The sequence below is a fragment of the Serinus canaria genome, chromosome 2, assembly GCF_022539315.1.
Source record: "Serinus canaria isolate serCan28SL12 chromosome 2, serCan2020, whole genome shotgun sequence".
NCBI classification, from domain to species: Eukaryota; Metazoa; Chordata; class Aves; order Passeriformes; family Fringillidae; genus Serinus; species Serinus canaria.
In genome coordinates, this window is record NC_066315.1 from 19,388,551 (window position 1) to 19,410,796 (window position 22,246).

The 22,246-nt window shown below is 36.3% G+C and overlaps 1 protein-coding gene across 1 annotated transcript in view; it reads right to left on the minus strand.

Moving 5' to 3' along the window:
- The window catches only part of PLXDC2 (plexin domain containing 2), a 254,956-nt gene that overhangs the window by 116,244 nt on the left and 116,466 nt on the right, over positions 1-22,246 (minus strand). The window contains 1 exon segment of the mRNA XM_009085899.4: positions 3,629-3,775. Within this exon segment, the coding sequence (XP_009084147.1) occupies positions 3,629-3,775 (147 nt within the window).

A 22,246-nucleotide genomic window follows, 5' to 3' on the forward strand; every position in this document is an offset into this window, starting at 1 on the left:
AGAAAGGGCAACAGCCCACACATTTTAAAAAAGTGGAGGGCGAAGGAAGAAGAAAAGTACTCAAGTCTTTGTTTTCCCTCCCATTATTTCTGTCCTGTATTTATTGTTTTCAGATTGCATCTGAGTACTTCTTCTCTCAGGAAGAATTATATTTACATCAACCAGAAATGTTTAAAGAATTATTTACCATGAAATTAGCAGTTGAAGACTTACAGTAACTTTAAGTGTTTGGAAAGGGATGGAAAGATTTGCTTTCCATTTAAATGGGAGACAGAATTATGACAGGATTTATTAGCACATTTTTGTTTGTTTTTAATTAGAATGCAAAATCCATTTGCAATGTGTTAATTGGACTGAGTAGATTCTAATGACCTTTTCTGTATATACATAAATATGGATGTACAACTGAACATTTCTAATCAAAAATGGCATATGCAAAAGACATGAATTACCTCACACAAATATTCTTTTACCATGCTCTACAGCTTTCACTGCTGAAGTGTATGCTACATCTATGAATGCGCTCCATTTAAATTATGTCCTTGCTCTACCAAACATAATTTGAGGAACTCTGTTGAAACTACCAGTATTCTGACCAAACTTTCTTTCTTTCCTTTATATTCCATCCTCCATTTTACCTATTCACTTTGAATCATAGTAACCATTGAACTACTTCAAATGAAAATGCGTGCCCCCAATCTGTCTTCTAAATGGCTATAATATAAACATCAGTATAAAGATGTCTGCCACAAAAACTTGATCCCATTTCCACTCAAGCCTGATAAAGATCTCTCACTGACTTAAGTCAAAATGTGATACCTTAAATTCTGACAATGTAAAAATGTTTAACATAGGCAATTTTTTAGCATAATACTGTAATAACTAACATGATTTAAGTATTATTTTGAACACAATTCTAACAGTAACTAAAATTTTGCTTTTATTTTGATGCTAGAAAGCATACCTCATTTTTAAAAAAAAAAAATCAGAATTTTTAATTCACTGAAATAGAAATGTTCTCTCTGTGCATGAAGGATAGAATGGACTGGCAGAAAAGGGGGTTGCGTTCCCAAGTATGACATATCTGTATTCTAGTCCAGTGTTGGAGTAATCAACTCTTAGATATCTAATTTAAACTCACTGAATATCAAAGCCACCTCTTCTTTACCTCTTCATGGTAAAGAAGATGGTGGCAATATATTGAAAAAAAAAATCTTTACTCCTAGTGTTGTAAATCCTGTAGTGTTAGACATTTTAATTGTTCCATTAATATATGTTTGCTACTTCCAAAAAAAATTACTATGCTGTTTATAAAATCAAACCATCAAATGGATCCTCTCCAGGATTCTCTCTGGTCCTTATGACTTTTTTTGTAGAAGCAAAACAAGCTGACAGCTTCTGGGAACTCTCAGATTATTTACTTCCAAATGAGGGGAAACACACAAATTGAGTGTAAAATTGTCGGCATTCAATGAATCTCTGACATTGTAAATTATTTCCTTAATATTTAGCACGTGATAATTTAACTTCTGGTTCTATTGTCAAATTGTAGAATAATTAGAAAATATGATGTAAATCATTGAGCGCAAGATGTGCAAAATGGCATTTTAAAAAGAGTAATGGCAAAGTTTATGGGAGAGAGGGTAAGAGATTGCTGCTGAGGTATGTATGATCTCAAGATATATGACTCTGCAGTTGTACAGCTATAAAAATCACATCTCTTCGTTAAACACCTTTGTTGTGTAGCACATGTGGATGTTGTTTACTTGGACACACACGTACAAAATTCAATTATAGATGCATAAATAAGGAATAAAACCTTACAGGATGACTCTCTGGTACTTTTTAATCCTTATGGGGGGACATAAAACAGATCTGAAATAGGGGTCTTTAAAACTATGTAGATATGGCTGCAGCCAGTCAAGTTCATAGTCCAAGATATTTGGGTAAGCATGAAAAGAGATGGATATCAGTGTGCTAACCAGGGACCAGAGTTCTGTCTGCAGGAGCTGGAAGAAAGGCAGAGAGGGCACCTGACATTCAGAAAAAAGGTCTTAAACCACTTGCTTTGGGCGAAACAGTTGCAGCCCTCAAGATTCCATTTGCCATGCTGAATGGTCCTCTACAGTGATCCCACACCAGACCAAAAATATAGCCTTGTTTAGCCTCTACTTCAATAACTTCATCAAAATGTTCCTCTTGGTATGGACATTTTAGCTGCATAATCTCAGGGATCCAACTGGAAACAAAGGTGCAACGAAGACATGGAAGGGTGTCATCTTTACTAACCATTAAACATGGGTTAAAATTTTTAATTTATTTATTAGCTTTTCTTTCAGCATATTTCCATGCTTTCCCTCAACATAGAGCACCAGGATACCACATAAAGTAGACAAGACAGACAACAGAGATCCTCAGTTTTAGATACCCTAGAGGTTCCTTTTTTCTCATCAGAATCAAATTGTCTGAAGAAAATAGCTGATACACTGTTTTATTAAGTCTACCCCAAAGATTTATAACTGTCTGAACCCTCTTCATTTGCATTATCCCTGACTGCCTACACTCTTTTAACTATGAAGGATATATTTTTTGAATTGGACTCTCTGTCAGTTACATGTGCTGGATTTATCACCTCACTCTGCTTTCTATATTCTGACTTAAATACCACAGTATTTCTTTCTGCTCCCTCTGAGCAGTCACCTGGCTTGTGCCAGGGAGAAAACAGATTGACTAAGCAAAATATGAATTAAACCTGTGCTCTCTCTCAGCTTTAAAACTGTTAAACACATCTGCATCTTTAGAAACTGTACAAGTTTAAAGTAAGGCATTCACTAGATTTTGTTTTAAACTGGTAAAACCCAAGGACTGTTTTTTTTGAGCTAAGCTGCTGAATGGATGGAACAAGAGTCTCTTCAACCATAGTTCTGAGCTGTAATTTTATGTATTCAATTAATTCTAATATTGGCTCTTCTATGTATACAGCTTCTAGCCACAGGTGAGAACCAAGAATACAATCTCTAAATCACACAGTATTTGATTCCATTTCTAGGCATGTAGGCCCATTATTTTCATACCCACCTTACCACCAGCATGACTGCAATAAGTTAAATATGATTGTTATTTACACTCCAATTGTTTTATTTGCTTATAACCTTAAAAAATAATTTGTTACTATATGACATTCTCATGAGCTTTATCAGTTGTCCCAAAAGGAAATATAAGAATGAAACCTCATATAAAATAGAAGTGCCAACATACCACATACATTCCATGAGAGACTTAAAACTTCATCAACTTCATCCTCAACACAGCTCTTTTACTATTCAACCCAACAGTAAAATTCCCTCTGATTTCAGCAACACAAGTGGTTTGCCATTTGATAGTTTGTAATTCTTAGGGACAGAGGAAAATTTTAAATGCATGTTTAAAGGCATCTCTGAAGGACTGATACAGAAGGTTCAAAAAGTTCAAGGAATCTTTTGGTAACAATAGTGTAAAGACTTCCACAGCTTAACTAGAATTCAAAGACATATCTCTATGAACAACAGTCATGGTGCCTAGTAATACTGCAGGAGGGATATCTGGGGGAAAATATACATGTTAGTCAAAGAAGAAAATGATAACTTACTGCTGCTTGACGATGGGTATTGGAAAGGATCCCATGAATCTTTACTTTGTCCTTCTCCATTTGGTCTATATTGACCCACAAATCCCGGCTGGTAGAATCATAGGGGCCATATGTCCTTGATGTATAATAATTATGATCTGTATCCTCCTGAAATAGGGGAAAAACACAGAAAAAAACCCAGATTATAATGGAAGACGTGCCTTAGTTTCATATAAAACTTACTCTGGAAATACTGAGTCCTGTTGCTCCTTGAAGAACCTCAACAATGAAGGAAAAAAGAGTAAGAATTGTAAATATGTTGGAGAGACAGCTCTGCTCCCAACCACTAGCAGCTGACAAGGCAGTTACCTCATGCAATCATCTTTTATTATGATTATAATGTTCCCTATCCCAAGTACCAATCATACACGTTGTGTAATAACCACATCAGTGAAATCTATAGCAAAATGTTTGATGTCTTTTGAGGCAAAAGGGACAATTCCTGTAACAGTGGCCACACTCTAATGAAGCCGTGAGAACTATTCATGGATAACACCTCAAAAAAATTGTAGTTTTTAACATTTCTGAGCACAAGTCACTAGAGTATCCTATTTAAGAACATCCAAAACATTCCTAATAGCTGAAGGCTAACAATGCTATGTTATTCTAAATCTACAAAAGCCTGGTTTACTGTAATTTGCCCCTCCAAGACAGACAAATACATACATATTTGTGGGAAAAAAAATCTCTAATTCTTGTGGTTTTAAAAAATACAGTAGTTGCTGTCATGCACCCATCACAGCAAATTTTTGTTAAGGTTAATTACTGGGAAGGTCTCTACCTTCCTAAGACAGAAAAAAAAAAAAAAAAAAAAAGAAAAAAAGTGTGTGGTCTGAGGCAAGAAATGAAACTCAGCTCAGATTCCCAGTCTTCCTTTACTCAAACCAAGGTTTTGCAACCACAAAATATTCAAATCAACAGCATTGCCAGCTTTCTACTGAATAGCTACAAGTAATTCCATAAAAGTAGTACATGCTACTATGTCTTAGTTCCTTCCTCACTTCCTCCCCTTCTAAGAAAAAGTAAAAAACCCCCAAACTCAATTATAGAGTTTGAAAATTAAAAGAAACTCAGAAAATAAAAAAGTACCAAAGAAAATCAAAGAGGAGGACTTAGAATTTGGAATGACCCTGGTGATGATGTTCCCCTCCTGCTGTACCTCCTGTATCCAGTCAGCCACAGGGGAGTATTCTCAAATCAGGCTGTGCTGCCATGCAGACCAGACATCCCCTCCCCACAACCCCAGATCATACACAACCCATTCCTACTGACATGATCCTGAGCTGGAGACACACGTGGCAAGGACTTATATTCTAATGCCATCATTCATGTCCTAGATTAAACATATAGACCATAAATCCCATTTCAGCTGGCTTTGACCCTACATTAACATCATTACTGATACATCTTACTTTAGCTGTTGCAGATATAATCAGGTTATTTTCTCCTTGACAATTTCTGTGTCTTCTGCCGTATCTTGTGTGCCAGGATGTACTTTATATGTCCAGTAAATCTCAGTAACAATTCTGAAGCAACTTCTAACAGATTTACCAGCTCTAGGTTAGTCACACAAGTAAACATAATTAAAACTACACTGTCAGGAAGATGACAAAAACCAGCCACCTTTCCAAATTCTTTCCTCCTTTAATGGTCAACAGAAACAGTTATTGCTGTCATATACACAATAGAGGTACTGTAAATGAAAAGGTTTTGAAAAAAAAAATATATATATATATTCCCAGTCCAATTTATCACTCTGAAAAAATTTCCTTAGTAAATATTGGCCACATTTAAGGCATACAAAATCGCAAAGAAAGAGATTCAGAGACAAATAACAAATAAATAGAGTTTGTTTCAGATAAACATGCAATATTTAAACTATGGTTAAAATTGTGCAGTTTTTTTGCATTTCAATTTTTTTAATAGCTAATAAAGCTACCCCAGTTAATTTCTAGTACCTAAGTCCCCACTTCCACAACTAGAAGGCTCTAGCACTGAGACTAGTTGGTAGCTCTCTAAGAATGTTTTAAATGGTATCTTGACCCATGCCTAAAGCAGATTCACCATACAGCTTGCAAATCAAACACTTAAATTATAGCCTTCAGCTCAGGATTTTGGCACTGTGTGAGGAATTGTTTATGTCTAACAAATTTTGTTTATAAAAACTCTCAGCATTTTAATGCAAAATAAATAAACTCAGATTATTTATCTATTCTGGAAGAAAACAAATTGGCTTCTACTTGAATGATTGAAGGAAGGCAGAATTCCTCTTCATAGCTTTCATGAGGATGTATTTTATTAATATATTATTAATTATTTCTCTCTCACATCCTAATTTTTCTTAATCCCATCTGTAAATTTACAGGCTGAAACAAAAAGGCACACAGAGCTAACTACTAAAGCTGACATGAGCAGTTTGGGAGCTCCAAACAAGGTTAGGATCCAAGCTTCTGTTCCAAGTCGCTGCTTTCAGAGTTCCTAATTTGCATTACCATGGAAATGAAATTCTTGAAATCTTTAATAAATATGATTTCATTGGTATCATTAGATACCAATAACTTTTCATTTTGTCAGACTTGTTAATATTCTTTGTCTGATTGTATCTGCTTCATGAAACATTCCATTCCCTACAGGTAGGTACTATATAAGAAGAGGGAAAAAATTTAAGAAATTTTACTGAATTTGCATGTAAACTACTCAATGAAGAAAATAATTTTAATAGTTACATGAGAGAGATTTAGAGTTTTACTGATGATTACAATTATATAAAGATACAATTATGAATGAGGAACAAACTTTTCAGTATCTATTAGTGACATAGAAGCATCTTACTGAAAGGAAAGCAGAGAAAGCAGAGAATATACCTTTTACTGCTTCAAGAAAGCTTTTATTTTTCCTTTTTCAGAAAAAAATGCTTTTCTTTTTCTTTTTTGTTTTCTTATTTGGGGGATATGAGCATTATCTCCCACTGGATCTCTAAATGTGCAATTCTGTCCAAATTCTTTTTGTGTATGAAGTACATAGCAGCTTTTCTCTATGGAACAGTACAGCATTAAAGCAATGGATTTTCCCAGATATTCTTTGCACCAGCTATGAGGATTACTGTTGGCAACCTTTGTGACTATAAAGGGAATATTTATTACAACATCTCTCATAACACTTTTCTTTTGGGGAAATTAGGTATTTTTAACCTCAGGCAATACTTGATGCTGAGTTGCTATTTTATTGTTGATTGTAGAAATTAATTTCTTAGCTTTCACAAGCTAAGTGATGACACTGTCACAAGAGATGACACTTTCAATATATTCCCATACTTCTCCAAATACAACTGAATTTTTCAGGAAGTCTGAATACATGCACTACTCATAAAAGCTCAGCAAAACTGAGGATTAAGCCTTCTTTAAATACTTGGTGTTCAGTGTTTGTCAAATTCAAAGACTTAACATTCATTCCATACATTAGATATACAGATAATCTCAAATACAGTCTAAATGCCACGTACTCATTTAATCACTAACTACTATTGCTTAACAGATTAAGGCTTCCAATGTGTGATGTGATATTTCAAGATAACTTAAAGTAACTATATGTGATATTTAAAAGTAACAACTACATTATGCCTCTGACATTTGTTCAAATTATTAACTGGGATTCTGGCCAAAGATAGGCATGAAAATAGTACCAAAACTAACATGAAACAATAAAGTTTCCTCTCAATGTGTCCTGGGTTGCAAGATGTGGGTGGGGGTGCGTATTCTATTCCCATCTTAGAGGTAGGGTGGTTATTTTGTGTTAATTGGGCAGTTTTCTTTATCTCTTCCATGATGGATCCTCCCTCTGGGAAATATCTTCTGTTAATGGGCCACTGAGTCCCAGTGCATGACTGATAAAAATTACATCATCCATTGTGAAATGCTCTGCCCAGTGGGAGGAGCCAAGCATTCCTACCTGGATATAATCTTAGATTCGGAACACCACAGACAGCCTTTTCCCACCAGATTCCCAGAGGAAGACCAGGCCCATCTACACCACCACTGGATCTTCAGAGGAGAACTATACCCTTCTACAGGGTCACTGCTTCAACAGAACCACATTATCATTCCAGGAGGACTGCAGCCACCATTTCAATGGGACTGCTACTGACACTCTGATCCACAGGGTGCCAGGTCGTATTCTGACTCTGTCAGTGTTGTTTTGTATTGCTGCATTGTTTATTTTATTTCTACTCTCATATCTTTTCCTGAGAGCACCTTAATTTTAAAATGATAATAATTTGGAGTGAGGGTGTTTACATTTTCCATTTCAAGGGAGGCTCCTGCCTTCCTTAGCAGACATCTGTCTTTTCAAACCAAGACACGATGAAGACACCATGATTCTATGATGATACAATCACATAAGTAAACATGTGACTTTTTAGATTGAATTCTTTTCCTGTCACATTTTTCTTTAACAGATATTGAAAAGTAATAAAAATTTTAAGGAGACAGAGGATATTATCAAACAAGATTTAGGAGTAAGAGTTGTTGTTGAATCCAACTGCATGAATGTTTTGTTTTTAAATAATAGATTCACCTAGACCCAAACCACAGACATTACTGAACAAGAAGTCCTGCCATCTCTCAAGCTCTCTCTATGTAAGGTTGTAATTAAAGAAAACTAATAACTTCAATCAGAGAAAAAGCAACAAGGAATGAGCTCTGCTGTTGCAAAATAGTATGCTGCAGAAAATGTCTTGCTTTCCTGAGAAAGGAAAAGAAGACATCCACAAGGAAAATTATTATGGATCAGCCAACCAGATTGTCATTACATTTCAGCAGATTGTTTTGGCTGTCTTCCCCTAGTACTGGAATATTGTTTGTGACAATATCAATGAAAAATCAATCAACTGATCAATCAATCCATCAATCATCCCATCCAAGGATCCTCATCATCAGATCTTCCTTATCAAGTGCCATGAGTTATTGCCAGATGCAACAGAAGACAGGCAGACTGCATTTAATTTGATAAATGTTGTCCCTTTAAATATGCTGCTTTATTGAAATTTAACTTCCAGCTTCAGCTGAGAAGACAACATAATGTAAAAACTCTGAAGCTCTCAAGGATCCGGTGGTAGACTGTATAGATACTTAATTTTATCACTGTGAATGGAAGGTCTGGTATCTGATTTTTAACAAAGTACATTAAAAAATTGCTCAAATATTGCCAAACTCACAAACTAGGTTTATTTTTAAATTAACTGAAATTTCTGCTATTATTTGCCCCTAAAAAATTTGTACCGAGAAAATTCATCACCAATTACTAATTTCATTATCTTTACTTTTGAATACAAACATTTCTACATTAATAGCCTATGAAAATAATCAGGGAATTGTGTTTTTCATAAGGTGCATTTGTAGGCTAAAATGAAAATTCTGAAAGAAGAAAACATGCAATTTTATGTTTTAAAAGAGACTACTTCGCAGCAAAAAAAGCAAAGATTTCAATACTTCTTTGGATATTTAGATAAAGAAAATAAACTAGCAACTACAATTAGTTCCTAAGGAATAAAGTGGTTCTGGCAATCCATTTTGCAGAACCAAAACACCTTTTCTATTTAAATGAGACAACAACAATGGGCCCCTGCACACATACCGCCAAAACAGCTTCCTCAGAACTATTTGTACTTTTACCCTATCACATGTAAGTCTGGCTACTCTCTTATGGTATTTCTGCCTATCACATCAGTAAAATACAGCCAAAAGTGACTTCTGAACTGTTTCAGACTTTTGTTAGAAAATTGCCTTTACATTTCTGAGCACTATTAATCCCCACCAGCTAAAATCAGCCCAAGAGGGAGAAGAGAGTTGACAGCTTGGATAGGACTTGAGCTAGCTCTGCATTGCAGGTGATGGAAAGCCTCTTCTCAACAGCACGTTTTTGGGCCCTGAGAAGGGGCAAGAGAGATGCATGGTCACACTCTGCATTACCTGGGCAGGAGAAGCATGTGTGTATGGTGTTGCAACTGATTTCCCTCATTTATTCACATTTTCTGTAGGCAGACACTGACTGAGACAGGGGCAGGTGGCAAGGACACATGGAGAATACTCCCAGTATAATAGCCATTAGCACAGGAGATGAGACAGTACAAGAGAGGATCACCTATGCTGAGATGAGGTCCTAGTGGGAAGATTAAGGCCAGGGGAAATGGGGATAGAGCCACTATGCATGCTGCTGCCACAGAGCTCATTCTAATAGAATACTGGAAATACAATCATAACATAGCAATGCTATGATTTACAGGTTTATAGGATCTGATAATCAAAGAATCCTGAGGAATACTTAACTTGAACTGGCCTCTCAAAACATGAAAGCTCTAATTTCAGTAGATAAAGTACATTTGGATTACAACATAGTCTTACAGGGGCTGCTGCATAGGAAGCTCAATTGCTCTGAGGTGCTCAGAATTACCAATTTCATAAGCACTTTGCATCAAGGATAAACTCTCTGCTGTTCAATTTCTTAACAAAACTCTTTGTTCTGTACTAATCTACTGAGGAAACATGCAATTTAGAGAAGTGCTTTTTCAGTGACTTGCTGCTTTCATAGTGACAAAGCTGCAATCTGCTGGGTTTTCTTCTTTTTTTTTTTTAATGTCTGATATGGGACAAACTAAGGGAATATACATATATATATATATATACATATATATATAGCGATATGGGCATAGCATACATAGTTGATATCAACCACCAGCTTGTGAATATCACTGTTGATGACAAAAACCCCAGCAAAATCCATTTTGAACAGCTAATAAAATGACTAATGAATGAGAGGAAGCCAAACTAATGGAAGAGGAGATTCTGTATCTGAGTGCTTTGGTATAAAAAATGTCATCTCACGCCATATTCTCCAAGAAGAGGCTACATGAGTACTCTGCAGAGTCCTGAAAGCCTATTGTGTGTGTGTGCAGTAGTCCTCACACTCAGGTTTTCAATAGGATCAGTATGGAAGTCACTTTGCCCAGAATCTTACAGATTTACATCCAGAGGCTGTTATGGTAAACATTAAATGCTGTCATCAGCTGGGATGAAACAAAAGATTTATCTCACATCTCTCCCCCCCATGCAGACACAAGGCTTTATGCAGCTCTGTAACAACTTAAGTTCACAGGTTTTAAACTGTGCTTTTCTGAGCTGCTGACAGCACCTATAATGGAGAGTCACACATGCTGACAGACATTCTGCAAGAGAAGGATGCCATAAAACTGTTATTAATCCAAAAAGCCATTTAGTCTTTGCAGCTTAGTGAAAAGTCAATGTGGAGTCACTGCCTTTTCCATGATATTCAGCTGCTTCTGAAAGGAAGCTTCCCTCTTGGGGACTGCTATAAAACTGTCAGCCTATTTAGGGGTCATTACAGCAGGCTTATAAAACCCTTTGGACTGTCTTGTCATACGAGAAGAGCTTCAAAAGAGCAAAAATCTCTGCAATGCCTTACTTAAGAAGGGAAAAAAGCCAAATCACCACTCACTCAAAACCCAATTACAGTAGGGAAATATTTATTATGCAGTTTTGTTCCTGATTTGCTGGAGCAGAAGTCTGAGAAATGACATTCTGAAAATGCATCTTTATTAACTGCTCCACACAGCATCCTCTCCACAAAAAGAAAATTTAAAAAAATCATTTCAATACAATGCCCAATAAATGTATACAGTAATTCTATTTTGGTGTAATTATGACACAGGTTTTAGAGTTTATATTATCATTTTTATATGTATAAATGACTGAAGGGTTCATGCAACTGAAACTGTAAAAAATATTTTTTGTAAATGTGAAAACCTACCTGTCAGGACTAGACCACAGAGCATTAGTGGTTATGACATCACATCTTTTACCAGCTCCATACTTGGGGGCTTAAGACTCCAGATAATACCAAAAATAACTACATTTTTGTCAAGTTAGCTTTTAAAGATTTAGTATTTTAGTCTTTTAAAGATCCACTTCCTTTGTGGAGTATGACAAACTGTGCTTCTGAGCACATGTACTTTGACTTACTTACAGCCACACTTGGGCAGTTTTTTTCCTCCCTCTAAATATATAAGTTCAGTTTAGTATTATACACCCTCTTCTTATTTTCATCCAGGTATTAGAGTAACTTTAAACTCTCTGTAGCCTTTGTATTCCTCCACTGTATATTCAAATTCCAGGACATGTAAGCCATCCTTATTTCCTGCTCTTTGGCACTTCTCTATTGGAAAAGATGTGAGGAAAACAGCACCCAAGACTCAGCCAAGAGCCCTGAGGCCTCACATGAGGAGGGGAAATGGCAAATATAAACTGGTATGGAAAGGGTTAGAGATCTGAAGCATGAAGTTGATGTTAGCAGGTATAGTTTGTAGTTGATCAGGGCTTTCCATAGGACAGTGCAGGAAGCTGTCTCTATGTTCACTGGTATGAGATGCAGTTCCTGAGCTTTGATATTGTGTTTCAGGGATCCAGCAGGGTTTTGAGCCAAAATTGTAGAGCAATCAGTAGCAGGAACATGTATGATCAATATAAAGTTTATACAGGCAGGAGCATGGGTTAATGAATGCAGTAGCATTTTTCCTGTAGGGATAAAGCTTATTCTGAAGCTTTTAAAGGTGTCCCACATACACCTCACTCAGCACCAGTCTTTGCCAAAGTCATGCTGTTCAGTCCAGCTGTGTGCTGGTGAGCATATAGACAGACCATGCCCATGAGAGAACCTGAGCAACACAGGACAAACTGCATCACCGTGGCTTCCCTGGGGAACACTGGTTTTAAACAGATTGCAAACAAACTGGTAATTTATTTAGCCACAGAACTTTCTAGTTTAGCTCTCAAGCACAACACACATGAAGCTTTAGTTACTAAAACATGGGACTGGCTGAAATCTGCAATCAATATGCAAAATTTCAGAATCACAGCTCATGGCTTACAGAGAAAGACAGTGATTATGAAAGTGGTTAGAAATTTCTACTGCTCTTTTGGTTGGAAAAAGTATGCATTTTGCTTTATTCACATGTCTTTTTCTGTATACATCTGTAAGAGCATTTCAGTCTGGATTGGGTACACAAGAATATTAAAAAAAAATGCTATGTACAGTTTTACCAAACTGTTATCACCAGCCACATTTCTTAAGGACTTGTCAGAGAACTGCTTATTTATCAGATCTTGCAGTCACGCTCAATAAAATAAATAAATCCCTAGAGAACTCTTGTGCCACAACTCTAAGACATCATATTTAATTGAGATGCTTGATGAGTTACATGTTGTCTAGACAGGCATGTCCAAGTTGCTGCCTTTGCCTGACATCAGACTCCAAACAAGATTTCTGCAGAATATGCACTGTTTTTTAAGAGGAATACTCTGTGTACTTCACAATTACACAGAAAAGATCAGGATGCTAAGTAATATCTTCCCTCTGTTGTCTCTGAAAAGTACTGCCTTCAAGTTAACCTAGAGTGGTGTTGAACCAATATAGTAAAATGTTTCAAAATTATACTAACACATTGTTTTTGTTTTGATGTTATTTTTTCTTGTGTCTAAATCTACATTGCTCTTCCAGAGTAGATTGATCCAAAGTGGAATGTTGCATAAACTTTTTTGTCTTTCATCTAAATACAGGACATTAAGAAGATAAATCACAAGGCACTACAGAATTACTTTTGACTTGAAAGGCATCTTTTGACAATTTCAAGCAATGGAAAGGATACAAATCATCTAAGCACTGAAAACCAGTGAAAGAGGAAGACATGAGATTTTACTTGTGTTTCAAATCAATAGTTTTTACTGGTACAGGGTTGGTGGCATGACAAGTAAGATAGGGAGGGGGGAAAAGAAAGGAGGCATCTCAACATTTTGACCTTGATACAATTTATTGGTATATCTGTAAACAAACAAACAAACAAAAACCAAAATGAAAAAAACTATATTTTTTTCCTTCAGACTCAGATTAAAAAATAGGTAGATGAGCAGCATGTTGTTTGGTGTACAGGTTGGATACTTCAGTGCAGCTGTCCACCTAGGAGCTGGGTTTGTAAGCACTCATTATCAGAACCACATATCTGTTAATGCTGTCAGTGAAGATTTGCCAGCTCCTTCAGCTCCACTCTAGAACAATCCAAATACACACTTTAACTGCACTGCCTGTACTGACCATGGATGAGATCTAATTACTAAGTACTGGAGGAACCCAGGACCATCTGAAAATTGCAGATATGGTTCAGGACCTGCAGCTGACCTTTATCCTACAGGAGCAGCAGTGGACCATTCAGTATAACCACTGCCTAAAATTATATCAGACATCTATAGCTAGGCACTGTTCACCTTAAATTTCCACCAACTTTGATCACAGAATAGTTTGTATTGGAAGAGACCTTACAGATCATCTTGTTCCAACTCCCCAGACATGGGCAGGGGCACTTTCCACTAGACCAGGTTGCTCAGAGCCCATCCAACCTGGACTTGAAATCTTCTACTGGGAGGAGTCATCCAAAAAAGCTCTGGACAACCTGTTCAAGTGTCCTACCATCCTCATGGCAAAGACTTTTTTGCTTATATCTCATCTAAACCTATCTTCTTGAAGCCATTACCCCTTCTCCTACTACTACATGCCCTGGTAAAACTTGTACATTCCTTGTCTATGCCACATGCATCTAGATTTAGGTTACCAAACTGAAGAGCTAAATTTCACTTCCAATATCAATATTAGCTGCAACTAAAAAAGAAAATCACTACCTGTACAGATTCCAGTGTCTTTTAGCAATCCCAGTCAGCTAATATTTCATATAAATTCATGTTCATTATTGGAGCAGCATACAGATGTGTACTACCCTTTATTGAATGCTTATATTAGAAACAAAACCTCAGCAGTGCATTTAAGAAATTACCTTGATTTCCAAGGTGATGCAATAATATGCCTGATACAATGTAAGAAAAATCAACACTGTATACACTGCTAGAAAATAAATGATCAAATCAAAATTCTATTTTCAGGTTTATTAAAAAAAATTTCTCAGGAATGAATTGCTGTTTCTTTCAACTTGATAGCCAGTAATTTTGACTCAACAAAGAGTTGGGAGGTTTGTTTTCTAGACAAATAAGGACATTGGGGGCACTCGCTTATGACTATGGAATGAAGATATTCCAATATCCTCACCAAACTTGCTATAATCCTCTGTGCCAGCCAATATAATACCCCCAAAATTATACCCTCAAAATGAGCCCCCACCAAGTTGCTGATCTATGTAAGCCAGATCTTAGCAGTAGCACTTGGGAGCCAGATTATGTCTGTTCTAGCACTGCAAGACACTTTTCATACACCAGAAGAGAGGCATCCATACTTTGCCTGGAGCTGGAAGAACCTGAGAAACAGCTTGCTTTGTTATCTGTACTGCAGCAGAAAACCTCTGAGATATCTTGGCACTTTATCTCTCAAGACATTTACTACTCTGCCTAGATGAGATCAGACAGATAGGATTTCCATCTGCAATTTCTCCCTCTTCCTACTTTTGTTGCTAAGGTTACGGAAAGAACGCTCAGAAAATGATGCTTTATTTAAAAATTGTAGTAGGAAATTGTGAAGAATTATGCAGCTTACTACAAATGCACGAAGCAAACCTCCAGTAGCCATGTCACATCTCTCTAACTTCTGTTAACTGTCGTGCCATGTTTGCTATTCTTTTTTTGTTTTTTCTCCCTCATTATTCACACTGCAATTTGCTGCACACTCTCTCGTTTTTGTTTTCCAGAAATAAGTACTTTGTTTCTTTACTGATGGTCTGTGAACACTTAGACACGCTGCGCATGAATGCATGCCAGTGTTATAGAAGAAAGAATAAAACCAAATAAATCCCTGGAATTTCCATTAGTTATTTCTGTTTTGTGTATGAAATATTACAGCTCCTAGAAGTGTTTCATCAGCATTTTCTTCAGCAGTTGAAAACATTTAACTGGCACTTTTGGAAGAACAAATGCACATTTTACAAATGGAACTTTCTTGCCTCTGATTCCCATCTTGATAGGAATTTTGAGAATTGGCCCCATTTATTATTCACTTTGCAAAATCTGTGTAACTCATACAATCACAATGAGGACAGATCATTTACTTTGGCATAATTACCAAATTTACAGAGAGTCACAGGAAGTGACTGACCAAATCTGAAGCAACAGACCCATCTGTTTACGTGCCATGTTGTTACTGTTATGGGATAACAGATAATTGACTGACTTTCTGATATTAAAGAAATATGAAAGATTTGGAGAGACACTGAGTAATCCATCAATGTCAGCAGAATTCCTACAGCTTTGAAAATCTATCCGTAAAGACTGGTACTATCCAAACTGGAACTGTGTGGCTCAGTGTGACAATTTTTTACTTGCTCAAATTCCTCCGCACAAACAACTTGGTAATGTATTCACCCTCACTCCCTGCTCCAACCAACTATGCACAATTTGCTGAGTGCTGTTAAATTAGCTAAGGCTGTCTGCTTTCCATGGGTAGAAATGAACATAATCTCCTGCTTTTAGCGTGACCAAATTGATACAAGTCTCCTCTCTTGAGGACACTCCAGGTGAACATGGTGAAAAGGGTCAGAAAGAAATGTCTGGGAGAGATCTTCCCATCCTTCACAGCCACGCTAATATTCAGCTTCACAAGTTGAATCTATTTTCAGCAAACCCCTGTAAGCAAGTGCTGAGGCATGTATGACTGAAATAATTAATTCAGAAAGTACAAGGTCTGTTGATTCTGCTCATAGCTCTTTTCAGTCATGAGTTCCACCATTCTGGAATATCCTATAGGAAGCTGGAGTTAAAGGATATAGAAAAGTAAAATATTGATGTGGCATTCACATTTTCTCACTATCATTATCTTATTATCATTAGGAAAATTCAAAGTCAGATGTTGTTAAATTCTGAATTTCCTGTCTCCTTCTTTGCTGTAAAGATTCATTCTCCTCAATGTGTTAAATCAAATGCCTTTTGTGCCAATGTAGCTAAGCATAGGAAAATGAGCTCAGGATTACAGGAATGGAGTTATGTTATTTAGGAATGGGGAAGCTAGTTTTTCATTTCTTTCCTTCCCTGTCCTCTCCTCCCAAGCTTAAAGGAAATAGAGAACGAATCTTTCCTCCAGCCTTTTTCCTTTTCAGCTATACCTGAGATATTAGCAGAACCATCACTTCTTGAGTTTAGATTGAGAATACTGGAAATGTTGACAGGCTTATTGCCACAACACTTTTTAAAGAGTTGGCAATGCATTCAGTGCAGCTGAACATTGCAGCAAGACCCAGTAAAAGTGTTAAGATGACCCTGATATAAGTAAGCAATCAGTGTATTCAAAAGAAAAAGATATATGAGGTGTTTGCCTACTTTACCATTTTGAAACAGAAAGCCTGGAAAAAAACAAGACAGTGATATTTCAGTCTGCTGGCTGGCTAGAAAGTGTGACATCACTGGTAAAATCTCAGCAGTAAATAGTGAGTAAATTAATGATTATTCCAGATTCTGTTTCTAATTGCAGGTGACATACTTTTGGTAAAATTTAGCAATAGCATAGAATTAGGATATTTCATCTATGATCTGTGTTGCTTTTCAGACTAATTAGATTTCTGGCTCTTCTTTATAATGATTAAAAATTATCAGTTAAATACAAAATTTAGCAGTACCTTCCAGAAATTTTAATTTGTCTTAGGATGTCCCATGAAGAGAAAGTTCAAAAAATTTCCCTAAGATCACATGAAAAGGAAACATAATTTTCCCTTGACTCAGTTTGAAAAGTATATATTCAATTTTTGTGAAAATAAATTACATTCTCCATCTCCAAAGTAACAAGCTAACTTTCTAAAAGAAATTCTTGAAAATTGTGAATAAAACCATTTCGAAATAACAATAACAACCTTTGCAAAAAAAAAAAAAAAAAAACCAGCAAGAAAATTCTATACAACTTAGCCTTCAATTACTATATCAGCTACATAATTGAAAACAAAATTTTATCTCTCCTATAACAAAAAGATGACATCTAAACATTCTGCTAAATGGAAAACAAAAGATATATCCACAATGGTTTCAGTGCAGTGGCACTGTTTCAGCTTATCCCAAGATCCTTCCTCTAATACATCCTTAATCTCTACTGTAACTTTCAAGCTCCCAAATATGAAAATAATAACATGATATTTAACCTAATCTAGTAAATGGATACCAAAAAAAGCACAGGAACAGCTGGACTCTCTTAAGTCAAACATCTTCATATGGTCCTCAGAACCGACTGGGAATGACAATTGGACTCAATGACACTTGTGGGTCCCCTCCAACTCAGAATATTCTATGGTTCTGTCTGTGTGATGCTCAGTATGCATAGGGGACCCAGAGCAAACAATGGTAAGTCCCCATTTTCCCTAGGGTCCAGTAATCTGCTCTTCAGAAACTCCCTTTGTGTTTAATAAACCGTGACAAATTTGTATTCCAAGAATTTGCTTTGTTCTGTAAATTTTGACATCCACAACATTCAGTGCCAAGGAGCTTCAGAGCTTTTGCAGTTTCATGATGTGCAGTAGAATGAAATCATATTGAAATCAACATTTGTTTAACCCTCTAGAACATTATGGAAGCACCAGAGATGTGAACAGCACGTGTTCCAACAGAGACTTCTGGACTCAAGTTACATTGGCTAAAGGCTGCAAGACATCTGTGCTAGAGACATGGCCCAAGGCAGCACAAGATGGGGTCTGAAATGGCTGAAAATCTGATCCAATGCAACCTTCAGCTGTAAAACCATATATTTTAGTCACAGTTGTTTTAACCCTGGAAGTTCCGAATCTATACACTAGGTAACTGAAGTCTAATCAAAAATTGTGAAAAATATTTGCAGGCCCACTGGAAGAGCCCAGATTTTTCCTCCTTCTCTTGAATGAGTCATACACCAGAAATCACACATACACCAAAAATCACCTGATGTAGTAATTCTTAACTGTGAACAAGAAATAAGTACACATACCTGAAAACAAGAGTGAATATAACTTTTGTTATAATAATGATTTTGCAGGTAGACCTGAAAAGCTTCAGCCATGTAATTAAATCAATTAAAGTGTATTTCTTGACTTAGAACTTTAAATTAACCTTAACCAAAATCTGTTTACCTTATTTCAGCCAAGAGCTAATTATTATTTGAGCTCAATAATATACTCTAGAATCTGTTCCTAAAATGAAGCCACATCAAAAAGTAGGTGTAAAAAATAAAACTGATTGTTGCTTCAGGTTTTTAGTTAGTTTTCCCTCCCAATTTTTGTAAACACAAATTTCATAACAGAAATATTGTTCTTTTGCTCTCCAAAGAAACAGCCAATTCTTGTTCTGCAAAGCTTCATTCCTCCTCCCTTATATGTTAAACGCTTCAACTGAAACCTAAAATCTAGTTAAACCTTTGTACTGAATATGTATTACTTTGATATTTCATAATCTGCATTGACATCTGACTATGCACTAAGAAAAGAATTCTGCCCTAGTGGTGGAGGGATCAATAGCATCCCTGATATTATTAAACTAAATGGTTGTACAAGAAATGTTGCCCATGGAATTAACTTGCACTGTTGAGGATCACTGACAAAGGAAGGAAGATACAAGTACTATTTAAGATAAATATTTGAACTATAAATTTAAAAGGTAAGTAAGCCAGCAACATTACACAAGCAATTAAAGGCTCTAAAAATTGCAAGTCAGAAAACAGGTTTTAGAAGTAAAGGGGGACACTCTTAGCTTAGGATGAGGAAGAAGAACAGAAGTACTCATTAGACTGTGATAATAAGAATTTTTTTTTTCTGAAATAAAGAATATGGTTGTCAGTAACTGGGAGGGACCATGGCTTCAGAATACTGCTTATTAACACTGCTCTTTTTAAGTCCTTCAATTGCAACTGGCATTAAAGCATTGGGATGGGAAGAAAAAAAAAAGCAGGAACAAAATAGAGTGAGGCTTGGCCAAACTGACAGCTCACTATGAGACTATAGTACTCTTTATTTTTAAGGTTCTCTTTCACATGGACAAGTTTTCTGCTTTTAATACAGTGCATTAGGGGAGTAATCGCAGAATTGCCTTATTGTTTGTCCAGCTGAGGGAAATTTAATCTCAACCATTTATTTTCTTCCTTGCTCAGACTTTCAGTGGGGACACAGCAATGGGCATGCTGACACTACTGTCAGTAGCTGAGAGTAATTGCTCTCAAATCCCAAGGGCTGTAAAACTCAATCCCTTCTGTTGTTTTTGCCAGTCGGAATCAGACATCTTCACTTCCATGAGTGACTGGGACTGATCAGGGAGAAGTGCTCTTTTGGGCAGAAACTCTGGAACAGAATGCAAAATCCAGCAAAAGACTGTTTTTTATCAGTAGGAAACCCACAAGTGTTGTTTCAATAGGAGCAATATGCTTTTCAGGTATAAACTAAAGGTGCTGCTAAAATTTACATTTCAAACAACATCTAGAGAAGTTAAAGAAAGGACAAAAAAAACCCAAAGGGTGACTTTAGTTGGCAACAAGTGTATTTTAGTTATAAGCAATCACAGCAGAAGAAATCAGTGTTATCCACAGAAATAAATTAATTACTTCAATAGAGAAAAAAATTTGAAATAGCCTCAATTTTCTATGTTTGCAATTAGTATGTTAGGTGGGGTGGAGAAAATAAGATACAGTTGACTTTGGTTTGATTTATCATGCTGGTCTTTGCTCAGAACTGAATCTTCTGTCATACAGCAGCAATCATTCTTTCTGTTCTAAGACTTTATATGAAAAATTATGTTTTTCCTCACATTTTTGCTGGTGCAAAGCAATAAAACTTTACTGCACTCAGCTCAAGCTTGACTATGATTTAATCTATTATTTTATTGCTGGATTTATTTTTGGTATTTGAAGTTTGTGAAAGACTATTGTTTTGATGTACTATCTCTATACAGCGGCAACAAATTTGAAAGTAATTCACATGATCTAAAGTTATTCTGCAAAGTTTTTCACCTTCTGCTCATGCCAATGCAACCTATATATCAGACACTTCTTCAGTTCAATTTCTCTGTATTTTTCTTGCCAGTGTCTTACCCTGCACTGCTGTGACTGCAGTCACAAGGGAGATCCATGATAAAGAGACCAAAACTGTACATACAGAGGGAGATTCTGTTCTGTATAGAGCTACACACAGCCAAAAACCATAGGAAATCACTTGAAAAATTATGCACATGCTAAACTATGGAAAAACTATCATGCAACATTTGTGCACTACACAATTGTGTATTAATGCATTAGTTGTATATTATTGAATTACTTCGCCTTTTCCAGTTCTTGATAGCCAGATCTGCATTAGCAAGTACTATGAAAAAACAGGAATGCATTTGTGGATCCTTCAGTGGTGAATACTGAGGAGCCAGCATCCATGGGAGATTCATTTCAGAGATCAACTTCTTTTGCAATAATGCAAAAAATGAACAGGCAGAAAGAACCTCTGATATCCACCTTCATTATCTGTTTGGCACAGGCCTTTGGGGATTAAAAGAACAACTGGTCACATAATCACCATGAAGCTGAGTTTATTCTAACAATATTAATACTAATCTACTTAATAAACGTGAGTGATTATGGAGCATAATTTATTTTACAATAATATGTGAAGAAACATAGTATATTTATCTTATTTTTCTCCTTGCTTGAAAGAAGACATGCCAAACTACACATATTCAGGAAGATGCATTTTCACAATCACTGCTTTTACAAGGGCTTACAGTGTTTGCAGCAACAAATTCCACCTGACACATTGCATTTCCTAAGCTCTATTCATCATAAGTAAAAGGCACTTCTAAATGTCCTGAGCCCAATAAACAAAAGCAGCAGATTATACAACAAGCAAAAACCCAAAACAACCCTGACCCTCAAAACAGGATAGAAGAATCTTAAGGATAGATGGAAGGAAAAAAAAGGAAAGCTAGTCTTGAAATCATGATATTGTGAAATCCCAGAAATTTGAGAAAAAAAAAATCTAGAAAGAAGAACTCTGACAGTCCCAAAGTTATTCCAGGCAGAAGGCTTTAATTTTTGGCTTTGTGACCCTTGGGAAGAAATATGGCTTAGCCATAGATGTTCCTATCTTCAATGGAGACCTGAAACTCATTTGCCATGAAGCCAAGAAGACAAATTGTTGCAGTACATCACCAGAACCCTGTATTTTGGGGCTGCCCCTTACAGTTGGTTTAGATGGCTGACAGCATATTGCTTTACCTGTCCAAGGCTATCTGCTTTGGGAATTTCTCTCAGACTGTAACATTTGCACCCATCCGTATAAGATTTCACTCTTTTTATGTCACTATTTCATGCCTCTTCAGAGCTTTCTCTCTCTCTCTTAAGCTATTTGATATAATGGAAATGAAAACATAAAAAGTCTCTTATAGAATATGACCCTCCTCTGCGTTTGAGCTCTAGAGCACCATTTGCAAATAAAGCAAATGGGACTAACCTTCGTCCTTGGGAGGCTTTTTGGATTTGCAACATTGCAGTCTCTAACAGGCACACCATAATAATCCTTATAAAGTAGGAGGAATACTT